At 46.8% G+C, this 17,565-nt stretch overlaps 1 protein-coding gene across 10 annotated transcripts in view; it reads right to left on the bottom strand.

The window, feature by feature from the left end:
- The window catches only part of KIAA1671, a 337,213-nt gene that overhangs the window by 218,580 nt on the left and 101,068 nt on the right, over positions 1–17,565 (bottom strand). For 5 of the 10 annotated variants that reach the window (XM_081836490.1, XM_081836494.1, XM_081836492.1 and 2 more), the window contains 5 exons: positions 10,445–10,685; positions 10,177–10,354; positions 8,610–8,734; positions 7,378–7,508; positions 5,967–6,084 (listed from right to left, as the gene is read on the bottom strand). In XM_081836490.1, coding sequence (XP_081692616.1) covers positions 6,006–6,084; positions 7,378–7,508; positions 8,610–8,734; positions 10,177–10,354; positions 10,445–10,685 — 754 coding nt within the window. In that variant the 3' untranslated portion in view covers positions 5,967–6,005. Of the gene's footprint in view, positions 1–5,940; positions 6,085–7,377; positions 7,509–8,609; positions 8,735–10,176; positions 10,355–10,444; positions 10,686–17,565 lie in introns of all 10 variants that reach the window. The other 5 variants (XR_014150498.1, XM_081836493.1, XM_081836495.1 and 2 more) reach the window with 3 other exon arrangements.

Here is a 17,565-nt window from a genome sequence, read left to right as displayed (position 1 = left end):
AGGAGGTTCAGAAGCAGTCTATCAGTGCCTGCTCACTCCGTTGCCATGACTGCGAACTGGGAGGAGAATATATTGCTGAGGAATAATAACCCCAACTCCTTCTGCCGTACCACGAACTAGGAGAGTAGTCAATAAGAAGCCTTAATGAAGCCTGAAATGATACAAAAAATAATGGCTAAAGGCTGTAGAAATCACCAAAGAAATGAGGTGGTGATTTGGAGCCAGCAGCCACTAAAATTGAGCTGCAATTGCAAAAAGACTTGGGTAGGATCCCACCCCCCCATCTTTAAATCTGATAAATGTGGCAAAACGGAGCCACAGCATGCAAAAAACGAGCATATTCAGTGACCGTGAAGGAGAACATTATACAAGGATGCTCTGCAAGAAAGTATACGAAATAAACTAAAAACAAGAAGAACTAAGGTTGCTAAGGGAAACAACCAGGGTGGGGAGGGATGAAATATTTTTTGGAGAGTTTGTGTGTGTATGCAAGACTCAAAGACGGGGTAAGTTGCTAAAACTAAGCAACTAGATAAAATAAAGCAATAATAAAATGAGATCAAAATTGAAAAACTTATCTGAAGAAGGAAAGCCAGACAAAACAGACTGCTGAGTCAGGCAGGAGAAAAAAGACTGAGGAGGAAGTGCCTGCCTCCCACAAGTCTTTGCTCCTGCCTGAGGTCATGCGAGAGGAAATACCCAATCCACTGTCCCCAGCGTTCCATGAAATAAATTGCAGATATTTTAAATCTAGAAGGACACGATAATAGATTTGGATGGCACAAATACTTATGTTATGAAAAAGCAAAGGTGCATAAAGGTTTTCAGAACTACTTAATAAGAAAATATTTTTTTATGATAAGGGGAAAATATAAAAACTTATTAGAACAAAAAACATCTTGGTGGCTTTAGAAACAATATCTCTGAAAAAATTGGCCGACTAGGAGGCGATAAGAGATTTATTAACGGATTGGTTACAGTATCACCAATTAGATTATATCTCTAAGACAGATAAAAAGAAAAGTTTTAGTTGTGAAATATCAAGATTTCAAAAAGAGTTGTTAGAAAATAATGTTAAATTATTGTCCAAAATGTCTAGTTTGCTTTTAGAGTGGCATACAAACATGAACAAGTCAGTAATGATACACTGGGCAAAGGATTTGGGACATAATATCCAAATGGCAGATTGGAAAAGGTTATGGAAAACAGACTTGAAATTTACAGTGCACTGAAAGAAAACTATATGAAAATGATGTACCAGTGATATCTGACACCTACTAAGCTGACAAAAATGTACAGGACAAGTACAAATACCTGCTGGACATGTAAAGAAAAAGAAGGTACCTTTTACCATATGTGGTGGAACTGTAAGGTAATAAAAGCTTTCTGGGAGATGATATATAATGAAATGAAAAAAAATGCTTAAAATAACCTTTCGTAAGAAACCAGAAGCTTTTCTATTAGGAATTACAGGTACCAACATGTCAAGGCTGGTCGTTGTCCTCTTCAGATCACCACACAAATGCTTCTTGTTCTTTTATAAAACTTTTTATTGCGTATTAACAAAACAATCTTATAAACGGTTCTTAAATATTATTCCTCCGAGTCACTTCTTTCAGCTACCTTCTGAGCTCTGGACTCGATGGCCTTGTGGTCTCTTCCAACTCTATGATTCTATGATTCCAGTCCCCTCCCTTGTCCTGTTGCAGCAGAATGGCCCCAATAGCCCTATCAGAGGCGTCAGTTTCTACCTTTATACGTTTACTGGGATCTAAGTGCATAAGCTGTTTTTCTGAAGCAAACACCACCTTTAATTTATCAAAGGCCTTCTGTGCTTCCTCAGACCATCTGAATGGCCCCTTGCCTCTTAGACAATCATTGTGATTTTGGCATTGTGATTTTGGAGCAATTACCTATGAATTTACGATAGAAATTAGCAAATCCTAAAAACCTCTGTAGATCTTTCTTAGTTTTAGGTGCCTCCCATTCCACCACTGCCTGAACTTTACTGGGGTCCATGTGCACCCCTTCGTGGGAAATGCAATATCCCAGGAACTCCACCTTTTGTGTGTGGAACTTACACTTTTCTAACTTCACATATAACCTGTTGGTCCTCAATCTCTCTAACACCTGCGTGACATGTTTTACATGTTCCTCCATACTTTCACTATATATTAAGAGGTCATCTAAATAGGAGACACAGAACTGATCCAGTATACCTGCTAAGACGTGATTGATGAAGGTTTGAAATACCCCTGAGCCATTTTGCAAGCCAAAAGGCATTACCAAGAATTCAAATGCATCATACTTAGTACAAAAACTGGTTTTCCACTCATCCCCTTCTCTGACCCTTATCAGATTATATGCTCCTTGTAGATCAAGCTTGGTAAAGACTTTGGCTGACCTTACTCTCTCTAAGAGGTCATCTATACGTGGCAGTGGGCACACGCGAGGCTTCATTTGGCTGCTAAGGATTCTGAAGTCACATACTAATCTCGGTGCCCCTTCCTCCCCTTTCTTTTTGACAAAAAAGACGGGAGCACCCCCAGAGGCCGTGGATTCTCTAATAAAACCTCTCTGCAAATTCTTCTGCAGGAACTCCCTCAATGCTGCAGATTCTACTTCTGACATGGCATATATCTTGCTTGGTGGCAACTGTGCCCCAGGGACTACTGTGCCCCACCACAGGGAGTGTGGTGGAGTCTCCTTTGAGTGTGGTGGAGTCTCCTTCTTTGGAGGTCTTTAAGCAGAGGCTTGACAACCATATGTCAGGAGTGCTCTGATGGTGTTTCCTGCTTGGAAGGGGTTGGACTCGATGGCCCTTGTGGTCTCTTCCAACTCTATGATTCTATGATTCTATGACTAGATCTATCTTGCAATCATAGGGCCTATGTGGTGGAAGTTTATCCGCTTCTTTTTCACAAAAAACATCCCGATAAGCAATATATTGTGATGGAATCTCACTTTCATTCCCCATCAACTTCCCTGCTACCTCTGTTCCCATTACTTCCACCGAGATTTTTCCCTTTTGCTCCAAACAATGTGTCATACAATATATCGAACCAAAAACCAAAGACCTTTGATGCCAGGCAATCACCGGATTATGACAATTGAGCCAACTCATGCCCAGCACCATCGGGTGCCCAGCTAGTTTGGTCACATGAAATGCCCTGGTCTCTGAGTGATTACCCATATCCATTCTCATTGGTGGAGTCTCGTAAGTCACTTCTCCTGAAAGTAGTGGTCTGCCGTCAATTGTTTTCACTCGCAGTGGGAAATTCAAAGGTAACAAAGTGATTTTGTGTTCCTGTACCAATTTCTGGTCTATGAAATCTGCTGACGCTCCTGAGTCTAACAGCGCCTCTACCTGGACCCTGTGTCCATTGGGTAGTTGTAGTTGCACCTTCACCGTTAGTCCTAGAATAGGTGGTTCCGCGTGAGAGCTTTCTATTGCTCCTCCACCCGGCTGCAAGCTCCCATTTCCAGCCGGGGACCTTCGTTTCCCTGATACAGTTCCTTCAGGCAATTGTCTTCTCCCATGTCTGCTCCAGATAGACAATCCTTTACGAATGCAACATTGTCGTGCCAGATGCCCTGGTTTTCCACAGACAAAGCAACGTCTTGTGTCTCTTCCTCTCCCTGCATTTCCTCTTACCATGGAAGAGGTAGTAACTGGGAGGGGTCTGGCTGCTCCTAATTCCATGGGCTCTGGCCGCTCTCGTCCTGGCACGTTGCCCGCTCTGCTTTCTGTACTTTCGATAATATTGTTTTTCCGCCACCGTGGTCTCCATTGTTCCTTCTTTTCACTAGCCCTGCGTTCCACGCGTAGGCTCAATTGCAGGCACGTTCAGACCAGAGAGTCCAAGGAACTAGGTTCTGGCATTTGGGCCAACTGGTCTAAAATCTCATTGTTCAGTCCTTCCCTAAAAAGGGCTGCAACTGTTGGGGAATTCAGATCCCATTTTAATTTCTGCACCAGCAAACTAAAGTTGGACCAATAAACTCCCACAGTGTCTTTTCCTTGTCTCATTCTCAACATCTGCCTAGCTGTGGTTATTTCATGCGCAGGGTCTAAGAAAATCGCGTCTAGATACTGCAGAAAAAATTGTAGATTTCCTAGGGCGGCATCCCTTCAAGATATTAGGGGTATAACACAGTCCTTAGCCTTCCCTTCCAAGAAATTAATCACATAAGCAACCTTCTCTTGCTCAGATTGAAATTCTTTATCCTTTATCTCAATTATGCAAGAAATTTCTGTCTTGAAAGCCATGTATTCAGAGCTTTCTCCCTGGAAGCTACGTGGACGTATAGTAAATGTTTTACTCCCTCTATCTCCCCACGTCGCTTGCAGCATGGTTCTATGTTCTCCCAGTGCTGCTGATAGTACGTCGACTTGACTTTTCAACTGTAAGTTCTGTTGCCATAAGTCCTGTAATGTTAGCTGGAGCGCTGGGGTTTCTCCTTGCCCAACTGGCGCCACAGCTCCCTCCATTTTGGCTTCTCCTTCTTACTTATAGTGAAGAGGCGCAGAGCAGAAGGTATTCTGTCAGGCCTGGTCATTGTCCTCTTCAGATCACCACACAAACGCTTCTTGTTCTTTTATAAAACTTGTTATTGCGTATTAACAAAACAATCTTATAAACGGTTCTTAAATATTATTCCTCAGAGTCACTTCTTTCAGCTACCTTCTGAGCTCTGCTTCTCCGTGACCAGCCACTCTCAAAATGGCGAAGGCGCCCTTCCCTTCGCTTTCCAGCTCTTTTTCCTTCCCTCCTGGCTAGAGCTGGCCTGTATCTCCCCTCCTCCCAATCTGAGCTAGAACTGAACCCTTGCCTTTCCTGGGAACAGCCGGTCCCTCCCTGTTGTTCCTCTTGCTCCCTTCTATTAGATTCACTGCTCTCCGTCCCCCCTTGGGGAATGCTTTCTCCCTCTGAGAAACGGGAAACTTCTAACTCTTCCCTGACACAACATTCCAAAGGAACAGAAAAGACTTTTCATGTATGGAACAACAGCTGCCCAGATGTTACTCGCCCAGAAATGGAAAGAACACAAAGTCCCTACCAGAGAGGAGTGGCAAACCAAACTGATGGACCACGCCGAGATGGCAAAACTGACTGGAAAACTCAGAAACCAAGAGGACAAAAACTTTATAAAAGAATGGGAAAAATTTATAAGTTATTTAGGAAACCACTGTAAGCAGATGGAAACATTAGCAGGACTTTGATTTCATTTGTAGTGTAACAATTACCATGTATAATATGGATTGATATAAAAGTTGCAGTAGCGAAGAATATGTAGTAATAAATGCAGTGATGGCCAAAATTGGCCTTCCATCTGTTTTGGGACTACAACTCCCATCATCCCTAGCTAACAGGACCAGTGGTCAGGGATATTGGGAATTGGCCATCACTGTTTGGCCATCACTGATTAAATGTTTAAAATGGGACCCCATGGAGTGGATCGGGGGAAGTCCTCAGATTTGGAGAAATCTCTATATATGGATATATATTTGGATACTTTTTATAACTTTGTACAGTCATACCTCAGGTTGAATGTGCTTTGCATTGAGCATGTTCGTGTTGCGCTCCGCGGCAACCTGGAAGTAACAGATTTCGCTGCTCGTGATTGCGCAAATGCTCAAAATGACGTCATGCTCATGCACGGAAGCAGCAAACCGCAACCCGCCCACGTGCTGTCGCTTGTTACGTTCACTTCAGGATGCGAATGTGGCTCTGGAACGGATCCTGTTCGCATCCCGAGGTACCACTGTATTTGTAAAACCAACTAAAAATGATTTCAAAAAAACAAAAAGTTTCTAAAAATGCTCGCCACCCCAGCATCTGGAATCCAGAGCTCCTCAATGAGACATTATGGCTGATGGCCCCATGTCACCCCGCCCTTTCCCCCCTGCATTGGGCCACGCTCATTTGCTCTGCAGACCCTCTTCCACTCAACAGGCAGCTAACCCCATCACCGCCACTGCCGCCACCTCCAGACCTCGGTCGTCACACTTGGTTCTCGTATTGGCTCTGCCTCTTCTTGGACTTCAGCTCCTTCAGCCAATGTGGAGACAGCTCCTCCGACCTGGAATGCAGGAAACAGGCCTGGGTCCCCCCTTTACAAACAAATGCACATCCCATTCGAGGTCCTTCCATGAGAAATTCATTACTGGGGAGCTGAAATAAGGAGGGTGCCTGCTACTCGCAAGCCCATCTTCCCTCTGCCCTTAGCCCTTGTTTGGTCCTCTTTGCGCACAGGTGAGAAGGCGGGGAACACATCCTGGTTGCCCAAAGTTTCAGCAACACCTTTGGATTCAATCCTACTAATGCACCTAAAGGAGGATCTTTTCCCTCTGCACTGCATGGCGGGATGTGCAGCCCTTGCTCCCTCCCAGCTGATCAAGCTGAGCTTGGCTGGGGCAGAAGTTTGGAAGTCTTGCCAATACAGCCCTGGCTGGTGATTATGGTCGCCTGAACCCAGAAAGACAAGGTGGTGTCGGCCCACTTTCCTCAGCAACTGCTTTGTGCTTCCTCCCACTGACACCATGAGTGAAGCCTTTGTTTGCCTTTTGAGATGCTGCCAGATGACCAAATCTGATAGAAGGTGCAGCGAACAGGATGATACAGTTCTGCTGGGTGATTCCTTATTGGCTTCACTCACAGAACAAGAAGAAAAAACTTAAAATACGGACATTGAAAATATTAGCTTATCTGGGGCTGGAAACAGGGCAATCAAAAAACAAAGAAACTGCATGGTTTCCCCAAGAGGCTTTTCATGCCTTTTGAAAGCACACTTCTCATTTAAAAAATGTTTAAAGTGCCAAAACTCAGCCAAGTGCTGGTATTTATGTAAATACAGTCTCAAAACTGGGGACGAGAATAGGGTCTGTATGTAGTCTTGAATGTAGTACAGTGGTACCTTGGTTCAAGAACAGCCCTGTTTATGAACTATTTGGAATATGAACTCCGCAAAACTGAAAGTAGTGTTCCGGTTAGCAAACTTTACCTTGGTCTATGAATGGAAGCCAAATGGTGGGAGGGCACCGGCAGCGGGAGGTCTCATTAGGGAAAGCACACCTCAGTCTAAGAATGGCTTTGGTTTAAGAATGCACTTCCAGAATGGATTAAGTTCGTAAACTGAGGTGCCACTGTATAAGCTGTAGAATTCCACTTCAAGATGTATAATTTGAAAGTCACCAGCCCTTATGACTATAAAGGCATTTAAAGTATTTGGGCAACCCCTGCTGGAATCTCAGAAACCAAAAGACTTTTGGGAAGCTAGAAGGTGGGGCTTTCACAAGTAGCAAAGCAGTAAAATCTGCAGAAAAACTTAAAGGTGAATTTATCAGAATGTCACCCTGACAACAAGCCTCCTCACCTCTCTTCTTTCTCCGTGCCAACCGGCAGAACTCTGCCAGCAGGAACTCCAGCCTGAAATGGGAATTTTGGTGACTTGGACAACTGCACTTCTCCTGTTCCATCTGGTTCATGTCTTTTCCTGAGTTGAGCCTGGAGGGTGGCGAGAGGGGAACCCTCTGGTAAATGTTACGGTTGGATCACAAGTTTCACAAAAGGCAGCGTGAGAAAGGGACCCATCAGCAATGAGCTCACTCCAAGGAATGTCTAGCCAAGGGCCATCACCAGGCAAGGGTGGTTATGCATCATGTGGAGGGGCATGATTTCAGGGATGGAGCACCTGGCTAGTGCATCCAGTCACCAAGTAATCAAGGAGCAGCTCGTGGAAAAGACCTGAGGAGGCCTTTGAGGGGAGACCAGGCTGAGACCAGACTGCCCTAACACTTACGACACCCAGCAGATCTCTGCAGTTTGCAGGACAGTCTCTCCTGCAAGTTCCCAAAACCCTACTCCACAGGAACTCAGGACAGGGCTTTTAGTGCAGCTGCAACTGTTCTGTGGAACAGCATCTCGGATGAGAGACGGAAGGAGTCCACTTTCTGGAAACAGCTGAAGACATTTTTGTTCCAACAGGCTTTCCCAACCAGATAAACCTTGGACTTTGCCATGAATGCCTATTTTGTATGGTTTTAATCTTGTTTCAAATGTGTTTGTTACTTTAGTGTTTCTAACTGCTTTTAATTATCTGACGTGTAAATCACCTTGAGATGGTGGTTTGGAAGGCAATAAATAAATTAATTGTAGCAATAATACAATAGTACAAACATTCTGACACGGTAAGGGGCAGCTTCCTAAATCTTCAGGCAGCATTGAATGGAGGCTCACAGCACAGGGCATGGGCCTCCCAGCTGTCTACTGGGCATCCTGTTCCCAGTCTCCAGTCACTGGCCCCTTCCTCCCACACCGTTCCACTGCCTCCTTGCATGCAACATGTGAGGTACCCCATTTCCATAGCCCACCCTCAGGTGCCTTTGGGGCTCAGAATGGGCTCCAGGTATTCCCATTGGTACCCAAAGTGCCCCCAAGACATTTCTCTTCTTGTGCTACCAAATTACATGAACTAGTACCACGTGTTTCTCAGCGCAGGTTGAGGCAGAATCAACCTCTCCACAGTGTCTCTGAAATATACTCCACGACAGGTTCCCAATGCTAAGGACAAGTGTATATGGGGGGGGGGGGTGCACCAACATTCACCTTGAGGGCTGAGTGGTCCATCCCTGGAAAGACAGGGAGCCTCTGCAGCTGAGAGATGGGCGACCTCTCTGTTGGCTGTGGGTTTCCGTCCTCACCAGAGTCTTCTTTCTTGGCTGAGTTTTCTGCTTAAGAATGAGGATTACTCATGAGGCTTCAGACACTTTGGGAGGGAGGGAAGGAAGGCACAAAACACAGGGCTAGAAACCCACTGCTTGGCCCCCTCCCACCAGCAGCTTCTGTCTCCTTTCAAAGCAGTCCTTGGGATGACTTTCCAATCAATTCTCCCAAGCCAGAAGCACCAGAAAGCAGCTTGGTCAGCCGGGGGATGCGACTTCACCCTCTGCCATCTTTGCTCCTGCCCAGGCCTCTGTGACTTTGCTGACCAGGTCCCTCTGTCTCCAATGTCCCTGTGGTGGAAAGGTCAGGCACTGTGGCCCCAAGACTAGCCAAGGGCCCACTGCTGCTCCAACAACCACCCGCTTTGCAACCAGAGGCACCATGGGGGAATTCTGGGTCTACACAACCTTTCCTGACCCTTCCAGGTACAGAGGTGACTAGAGAGGTAGCAGGGCAGCAGTAATAAGATCCTTGCTGGCTGGGAGGTGAAAATCAAGTTTAGCCTCCACCTCCCTTCTTTCCTGCATTTGCACCTGGAGAACTGCAGCCTGTTGAAGAGCCAGAAGGCTGAGCCAGTGAGTCATAGAATCATAGAATCATAGAGTTGGAAGAGACCACAAGGGCCATCGAGTCCAACCCCCTGCCAAGCAGGAAACACCATCAGAGCACTCCTGACATATGGTTGTCAAGCCTCTGCTTAAAGACCTCCAAAGAAGGAGACTCCACCACACTCCTTGGCAGCAAATTCCACTGTCAAACAGCTCTTACTGTCAGGAAGTTCTTCCTAATGTTTAGGTGGAATCTTCTTTCTTGTAGTCCCACAGCTACAGCTGCTTCCAGAAAGAAGCCCGTTGCATGGGCCATTGTGTTGTGGGTGGCAGCTGTGTTTTGGTCCAAGCACAAATGCAGCTTGGGAAAGTATGAAGTATGAATCACCGTGTGCTGCTAAATGGATTTACGTCCACATTTGTATTTACTATAGCTTTATTGTATTGTCTCTCATATTAATTTGTTCACCGTTTTGTGGGTCTTGGCCAGAAAACAGTATAGAAACAAGTGGACGAAGATGATGATGCAAGTCTCGGAGCCCGCACTGATGGGTACTTCCAACCTACAAAGGCGGGAAGTGCCCAGTTCCATGTGCTTTTGGCTAAGGTCTCCCACCTCACCTCTCCCTCACAGTAAACCATCCAGATAGGAAGCTAGAGAGCATGTAGCTGCACCTGACAATGTATCCGTTGGACACTATTCTAAGGGCACAACGACCAGGCACACAGCTCTGTGCTATCCAACACCCTTTCAACGTGCTCAAGGATGGCAAGTAATCCAGGTTCAAATTGGCTGGGATCCTGCAGCTTGGCTCGCTTACTTGTATCACTCATGGAACTATTTGGCAGATTCTGGGGATTTGGGACAGGTTATATAGCACAGGACACCTTCCCTCTGCTACCTGTGGAGCCCTTGAACAACCACGTGCTGTCTGCCTCTTCTGTCACAGAGAGCTGCTGCTCAGTGTCTCCCCCGGTGCTTCTTCTGAGCGAGTGGGAAATTGGGGCTCGGTGCTGGCGCCTCCTTTTGCTGAGCTGCACGCGGGTTTTCAAGACACTGGAGTCCAGCACAGGAGTTTGCTTTGAGAAGAACAAACACACATGCTGTCAAACACAGACCTGCAACACTGCCTGCAATGTGTCTCTCAGGGACATGCCTCAAGAACTTACCTCCAGGAAGGAGAAGTCTGGGCCGTCCCCTGCTAACGCAGGGGTCTTAGCCCCGTCTGCAGATTCTACATCTGTGCTGAAGCGGTCCAGACTGGTGCTCCTGTGGTCCCTGGAGGAATTGTGCTGGTCGGTTGCAGAGGCAGGATCTGTTTGAGAGGAGAAGGACGAGAACCGGCTGCTGGGGGGCTGTTTCCGGGCTGAAGCCATGTTGCATTCTGAGGAAGGGGACTCTGGCACAAAGCTACGACAACCAAGGGGAACAGAGCAGTGGTTAGCCAGAGGAATACAAAGCAGGGAAGGCTGGGTGGTGACTGAATCACCCCCCAACCCAGGAGACAGCTGCCTCTTGAAGCAGGCTGCTTAAAGCTCAACCTCACCTCCTATGTTTGGAGGCCCACCTTTCTCGTCCCCAGAACTGACTCAATGGCACAAACAACATGTGGAGTGCTATTTTCCCTAGAGGCCCACCCAGATGTTAAGATCAGCAGAGGGGGCCCTTTTGGTAGCTCCCTCAGGGTTGCAGGGTGGGGGTGTGGGGCTGGAGAGGGCCTTCTCTGTTGCAACCCCTGAGTTGTGGGACCTGCACTATACAGCCTTGGGGAAATGCCGAAACCCTGGCCTTTGGCACCTGAGATGTGTATCTTTAGGATCCCTCTTAGTTCTGGGATTCTAAATTGTTTTAAACTGTTTTCGATGCTGTTTTTGAATGTTGTAACCTGCCCTGGGACCGTAGGGAGGAGGCCAGTTAATGAATAACAGTAGTAATACTGACAATAACCTATTATCTCACTTGGCATTCTTCCTTTCTTGCCCCTTTCTTGCCACAGAGCACAGGAAGTGATATGTTTACAAAGCCAAGGAGAGGCAGGGGGTCCCAGGATGCCCTGCAACACTGAAGAGTCCAGGTACCAAGGAAGAAAACACTGACTGCATCTTGGAAGGAAGTGCAGAACTGCCATTTCGGAGTTTCCATGAAGAGAATGATGGACATTTTAAGAGAAAAGCCCCAGTGATCATACCCAAAGAACCATCTTGTCCCTTACTCTTTCCCCACAGTGGTTAGCCAGATTGGGAACCCACACACTGCATGCCCACAGGCTTCTATACACCAACATCAGACCAATGGTTCAGGTTGAAGGGATTACCTGGGGCTGCTAAGAGGCAGCAGAGGGGGCTGGAGGTATAAAGGAGTATCAGGCTTTGGAAAGCCTGGCTGTCACATGCAGGAGGCATTTGAGAAGAATGGAAAAGCAAAGCCCATTTCAGCCTGGTCCCAGATGGCTAAAGACTGACAGCTCCCTCCATGGACCCCTATGGGACCTAGGCTGGCTTTTGAAACCCTGGGGGGGGGGGGTCTCCTCTCCTGTGAAGGGCTGTTGTCCACGGCAAAAGACAAAGGGGGGGGTGCACAGGGCCAGCAGCATTACTGAGCACTCTTTCTCTGTGCAACCTGTCTGCTTCCTTCCCTCAACTCTTCCTTTGCTTCAGCACCCCCCTCCCCACAATTATTCACCCTCTATTAAGACAGATCTGAACTGATCACTTGCAGAGGACCACGTGGAGTTAGGCAGGCTCCCCAGTCCCAGTTCAGCAATTGTTCTGGATGGTAACTCAGTGACATCCCCTAAAGGGACCCTTCCTGGCCAAATCAGCATTCCCAAATGGTTTCTAACGACAGCAGCAGAAGCGTGGAATAGTTTGACAACCTCCTGGGGCCTGGCTGTTCTTAGCAGGTGGCCACCTGGCTGAGACACAAACTCCACCCTCCCACCCCAGGGAAGGCTGCTCACGTCTGAACTCACCAACAGTGAACAGAAGCCTGAAGCAACTAATCATCTCACAGCACCATTTTAAGAGGCTGCTGCCTTAAAAAGACACTGAACAGGCATATTTCTCAAGCTCTAGTGCCGACTGATTGAGAGGCAGACAGGCCTTGAAAAGAGAACACTGAAGAACAGAATCCTTAGGCAGCTTCTTCTGCCCAGAAATGGCAGCACCAGGCAGCCAAAGGCAGCCTCTTTTCATCAGCTCTCCAGGTCAATTAAGCCAAGGAGTGTGGTGGAGTCTCCTTTGGAGGTCTTTAAGCAGAGGCTTGACAACCATATGTCAGGAGTGCTCTGATGGTGTTTCCTGCTTGGCAGGGGGTTGGACTCGATGGCCCTTGTGGTCTCTTCCAACTCTATGATTCTATGATTCTAAGACCACCTCCTAATGAGCTCCTAATGACCTCACCATTTGCAATGAAGGATATCTTTAACTCAGGGATCAGCAAACTTTTTCAGCAGGGGGCCGGTCCACTGTCCCTCAGATCTTGGGGGGGGGGGGCAAGAACTGTATTTGGGGGGGGGGGAATGAAAGAATTCCTATGTCCCACAAACAGCCCAGAGGTGCATTTTACATAAAAGCTCACATTCTCCTCATGTAAAAACATGCTGATTTCTGGACCATCTGCGGGCTGGATTTAGAAGGCAATTATGCTCAATCCGTCCCCTGGGCCTTAGTTTGCCTTAACTGAATTTGCTTAGTTTGCTTTAACCAAATATGCCCTGATGTGGAAGAATGGAGACCGTTGGCCACACTTGCCTTTCTTTCAGTCTTTACAGGGTTTTAGGCTCCATGTCTGAGCACCCCCCTTTTTGCTCCACATTTTCCCCCATGAAAACTTGCTATTTAAAGCTGTCCTGAGCTTTCCTTGTGAAAACCATCTCTTTAAAGCTCAATCAGAGCAAACCTCAATCCACAGAATACCTGAAATAAGGTTTGCACTGATTCAGCTTTAAAGAGATGATTTTCACAAGGAAAGCTCAGGACAAAATCCCCCAACACCACTAAGACTCAGAGCATGGGTAAGCAAACTAAGGCCCGGGGACCAGATACGGCCCAATTGCCTTCTAAATCTGGCCCACGGATGGTCCGGGAATCAGCATGTTTTTACATGAGTAGAATGTGTCCTTTTATTTAAAATGCATCTCTGGGTTATTTATGGGGCATAGGAATTCATTCATTTCACCCCAAAAAGTATAGTCCAGCCCCCCACAAGGTCTGAGGGAAAAAGTTTGCTGCTGGAAAGGTTTGCTGACCCCTGCATTAAAGGATGGACCTCTGCCTGGAAAGATGGATAACTGATGTTATACAGTGGTTCCGCTCCTTCCTCCTGGGTCGTGTCCAGAAAGTGGTGGTGGGGGATGAGTGTTCAGACCCCTGGGCTCTCACTTGTGGGCTGCCTCAGGGTTCCGTCCTCTCCCCCATGCTTTTCAACATCTATATGCAGCTGCTGGGAGATCATCAGGGGGTTTGGGCTGGGTGTCCATCAATATGCAGATGATACCCAGCTCTACCTCTCTTTCAAATCAGAACCAGTGAAGGCGGTGAAGGTCCTGTGTGAGTGCCTGGAGGCGGATGGAGGATGGATAGCGGCTAACAGATTGAAGGTGAATCCTGACAAGACAGAAGTACTGTTTTGGGGGGAACAGGAGGTGGGCAGGTGTGGAGGACTCGCTGGTCCTGAAAGGGGTAGCTGTGCCCCTGAAGAAACAGTTGCACAGCCTGGGAGTCATTTTGGACACATAGCTGTCCATGGAGGCACAGGTCAATTCTGTATCCAGGGCAGCTGTCTACCAGCTCCATCTGGTACACAGGCTGAGTCCCTCCCTGCCCACAGACTGTCTTGCCAGAGTGGTGCATGCTCTAATTATCTCCCGCTTGGACTACTGCAATGTGCTCTATGTGGGGCTACCTTTGAAGGTGACCCAGAAACTACAACTAATCCAGAATGCGGCAGCTAGACTGGTGACTGGTAGCGGCTACCGAGACCACATAACACCAGTCTTGAAAGACCTACACTGGCTCCCAGTACGTTTCTGAGCACAATTCAAAGTGTTGGTGCTGACCTTGAAAGCCCTAAATGGCCTCAGTCCAGTATAACCCCATCGTTCTGGCTGGACACTGAGATCCAGCGCCAGATGCGGTTCCCTCGCTGTGAGAAGCCAAGTTACAGGGAACCAGGCTGAGGGCCTTCTTGGTAGTGGCACCCGCCCTGTGGGATAGCCTCCCACCAGATGTCAAAGAGAAAAACAACTGCCTGACATTTAGAAGACATCTGAAGGCAGCCCTGTTCAGGGAAGTTTTTACTGTGTGACGTTTTAATGTATTTTTAATCTTTGTTGGAAGCTACCCAGATTGGCTGGGGAAACTAAATAATAATAATAATTATTATTATTATTGTTATTAGCCCTCAGATGGGGCAAAGGGGAAAAAGTTAGCCCTGGGGTGGATCTAGAAAGCCTTGGCATGAATAAGAGGAGAAGGGGAGGGAGACACTTGACCATCAAAGTGTGATACAAGAGATTAATTTCATAAAAGATGAAAAAAGTGGAAAGCTGGACGTCAGGGGAGCTCAAGGACAAAAACAGTGCACTTTAAAAGTGTTGAGCATGACAGGATAAGGGCTTAAGGTACCATGTTCACAGCAGTGGGAAGAAACACCCATGGTGCTATGGGAGGTGCAGAGTATAGAATAGAACTGGAGTTAAAAGGGACCCCAGGGTCATCTAGTCCAACCCCCTGCAATGCAGGAATCTCAGCTAAATATCCATGACAGATGGCCATCCAACCTCTGCTTAAAAACCTCCAAGGAAGGAGAGTCTACCACTTCCTAAGGGAGATTGTTCCACCATCGAACAGCTCTTACTGTAAGAAGTTCATCCGGATGTTTAGTCGGAATTCCTTTCTTGTAACTTGAAGCCATGGGTTCAAGTCTTACCCTCCAGAGTAGGAGAATACAAGCTTGCTGCATCTTCCATCGGACAGCCCTTCATATATTTGAAGAGGACAATCATATCTCAGTTCCCTCTTTTTCAGGCTAACCATACCCAACTCCTTCAAGCGCTCCTCATTTGGCTTAGTTTCCAGACCCTTGATCATCTTGGTTGCCCTCCTCTGCATACGTTCCAACATTTTCAACATTTTTATTAAATTGTGGCACCCAGAACTGGATACAGTATTCCAGGGGTGGTCTGACCAGAGCAGAATAGAGTGGTACTATTACTTCCCTTGATCAGGACACTACATTTCTGTTGATGCAGGCTAGAATAGCATTAGCTTTTTTTGCAGCTGAACCACCCTGTTGACTCATGTTAAGCTTGTGGTCATAGAATCATAGAATCATAGAATCACAGAGTTGGAAGAGACCACAAGGGCCATCGAGTCCAACCCCCTGCCAAGCAGGAAACACCATCAGAGCACTCCTGACATATGGTTGTCAAGCCTCTGCTTAAAGACCTCCAAAAAAGGAGACTCCACCACACTCCTTGGCAGCAAATTCCACTGTCGAACAGCTCTTACTGTCAGGAAGTTCTTCCTAATGTTTAGGTGGAATCTTCTTTCTTGTAGTTTGGAACCATTGCTCCGTGTCCGCTTCTCTGGAGCAGCAGAAAACAACCTTTCTCCCTCCTCTATGTGACATCCTTTTATATATTTGAACATGGCTATCATATCCCCCCTTAACCTCCTCTTCTCCAGGCTAAACATGCCCAGCTCCCTTAGCCGTTCCTCATAAGGCATCGTTTCCAGGCCTTTGACCATTTTGGTTGCCCTCCTCTGGACACGTTCCAGTTTGTCAGTGTCCTTCTTGAACTGTGGTGCCCAGAACTGGACACAGTACTCCAGGTGAGGTCTGACCAGAGCAGAATACAGTGGCACTATTACTTCCCTTGATCTAGATGCAATACTCCTATTGATGCAGCCCAGAATTGCATTGGCTTTTTTAGCTGCCTCATCACACTGTTGGCTCATGTCAAGTTTGTGGTCAACCAAGACTCCTAGATCCTTTTCACATGTACTGCTCTCAAGCCAGGTGTCACCCATCTTGTATTTGTGCCTCTCATTTTTTTTGCCCAAGTGCAATACTTTACATTTCTCCCTATTAAAATTCATCTTGTTTGTTTTGGCCCAGTTCTCTAATCTGTCAAGGTCGTTTTGAAGTGTGATCCTGTCCTCTGGGGTGTTAGCCACCCCTCCCAGTTTGGTGTCATCTGCAAATTTGATCAGGATGCCCTTGAGTCCATCATCCAAGTCGTTGATAAAGATGTTGAATAAGACCGGGCCCAAGACAGAACCCTGTGGCACCCCACTAGTCACTCTTCTCCAGGATGAAGAGGAACCATTGATGAGCACCCTTTGGGTTCGGTCAGTCAGCCAGTTACAAATCCACTGAGTGGTAGCATAGTCAAGTCCGCACTTTACCAGCTTCTTTACAAAAATATCATGGAGCACCTTGTCAAATGCCTTGCTGAAATCAAGGTAGGCTACATCCACTGCGTTCCCTTCATCTACCAGGCTTGTAATTCTGTCAAAAAACGAGATCAGGTTAGTCTGACACGACTTATTTTTCAGAAATCCATGCTGACTATTGGTGATCACAGCATTCCTTTCTAGGTGCTGACAGACTGTTTGCTTAATGATCTGCTCCAGAATCTTCCCTGGTATTGATGTCAGACTGACTGGGCGGTAATTATTTGGGTCCTCTCTTTTCCCCTTTTTGAAAATAGGGACAACATTTGCCCTCCTCCAGTCTGCCGGGACTTCGCCTGTTCTCCAGGAATTCTCAAAGATGACTGCCAGTGGTTCTGAGATCACATCTGCCAGTTCTTTTAAAACTCTGGGATGCAGTTCATCTGGCCCTGGAGACTTGAATGCATCTAAACTAGCCAAGTATTCTTGTACTATCTCCTTAGTTATTCTGGGCTGTGTTTCCTCTGCTGAAGCATTTGCTCCAAATTCTTCAGGTCGGGCATTGTTTTCTTTATCGGAGAAGACTGAGGCAAAGAAGGCATTGAGGAGTTCAGCCCTTTCTGTGTCCCCTGTTTGCATTTCACCATCTTCTCCTCTGAGTGACCCCACTGTTTCTTTGTTCTTCCTTTTGCTACGAACATACCCATAAAAGCCTTTTTTGTTGCTTTTAACCTCTCTAGCAAGCCTGAGTTCATTCTGTGCTTTAGCTTTTCTGACTTTGTGTCTACACGTGCTGGCTATTTGTTTGAATTCCTCTTTGGTGGTTTCCCCCCTTTTCCATTTTTTGTACACATCCTTTTTTAATCTTAACTCAGTTAAAAGTTCTTTAG

The sequence above is a fragment of the Podarcis erhardii genome (genome assembly GCF_964252035.2).
Source record: "Podarcis erhardii genome assembly, chromosome: 13".
In the NCBI taxonomy this organism is placed as follows: Eukaryota; Metazoa; Chordata; class Lepidosauria; order Squamata; family Lacertidae; genus Podarcis; species Podarcis erhardii.
The sequence above is the reverse complement of the archived record's forward strand: the minus strand, read 5'-3'. Positions and strand labels throughout refer to the sequence as shown.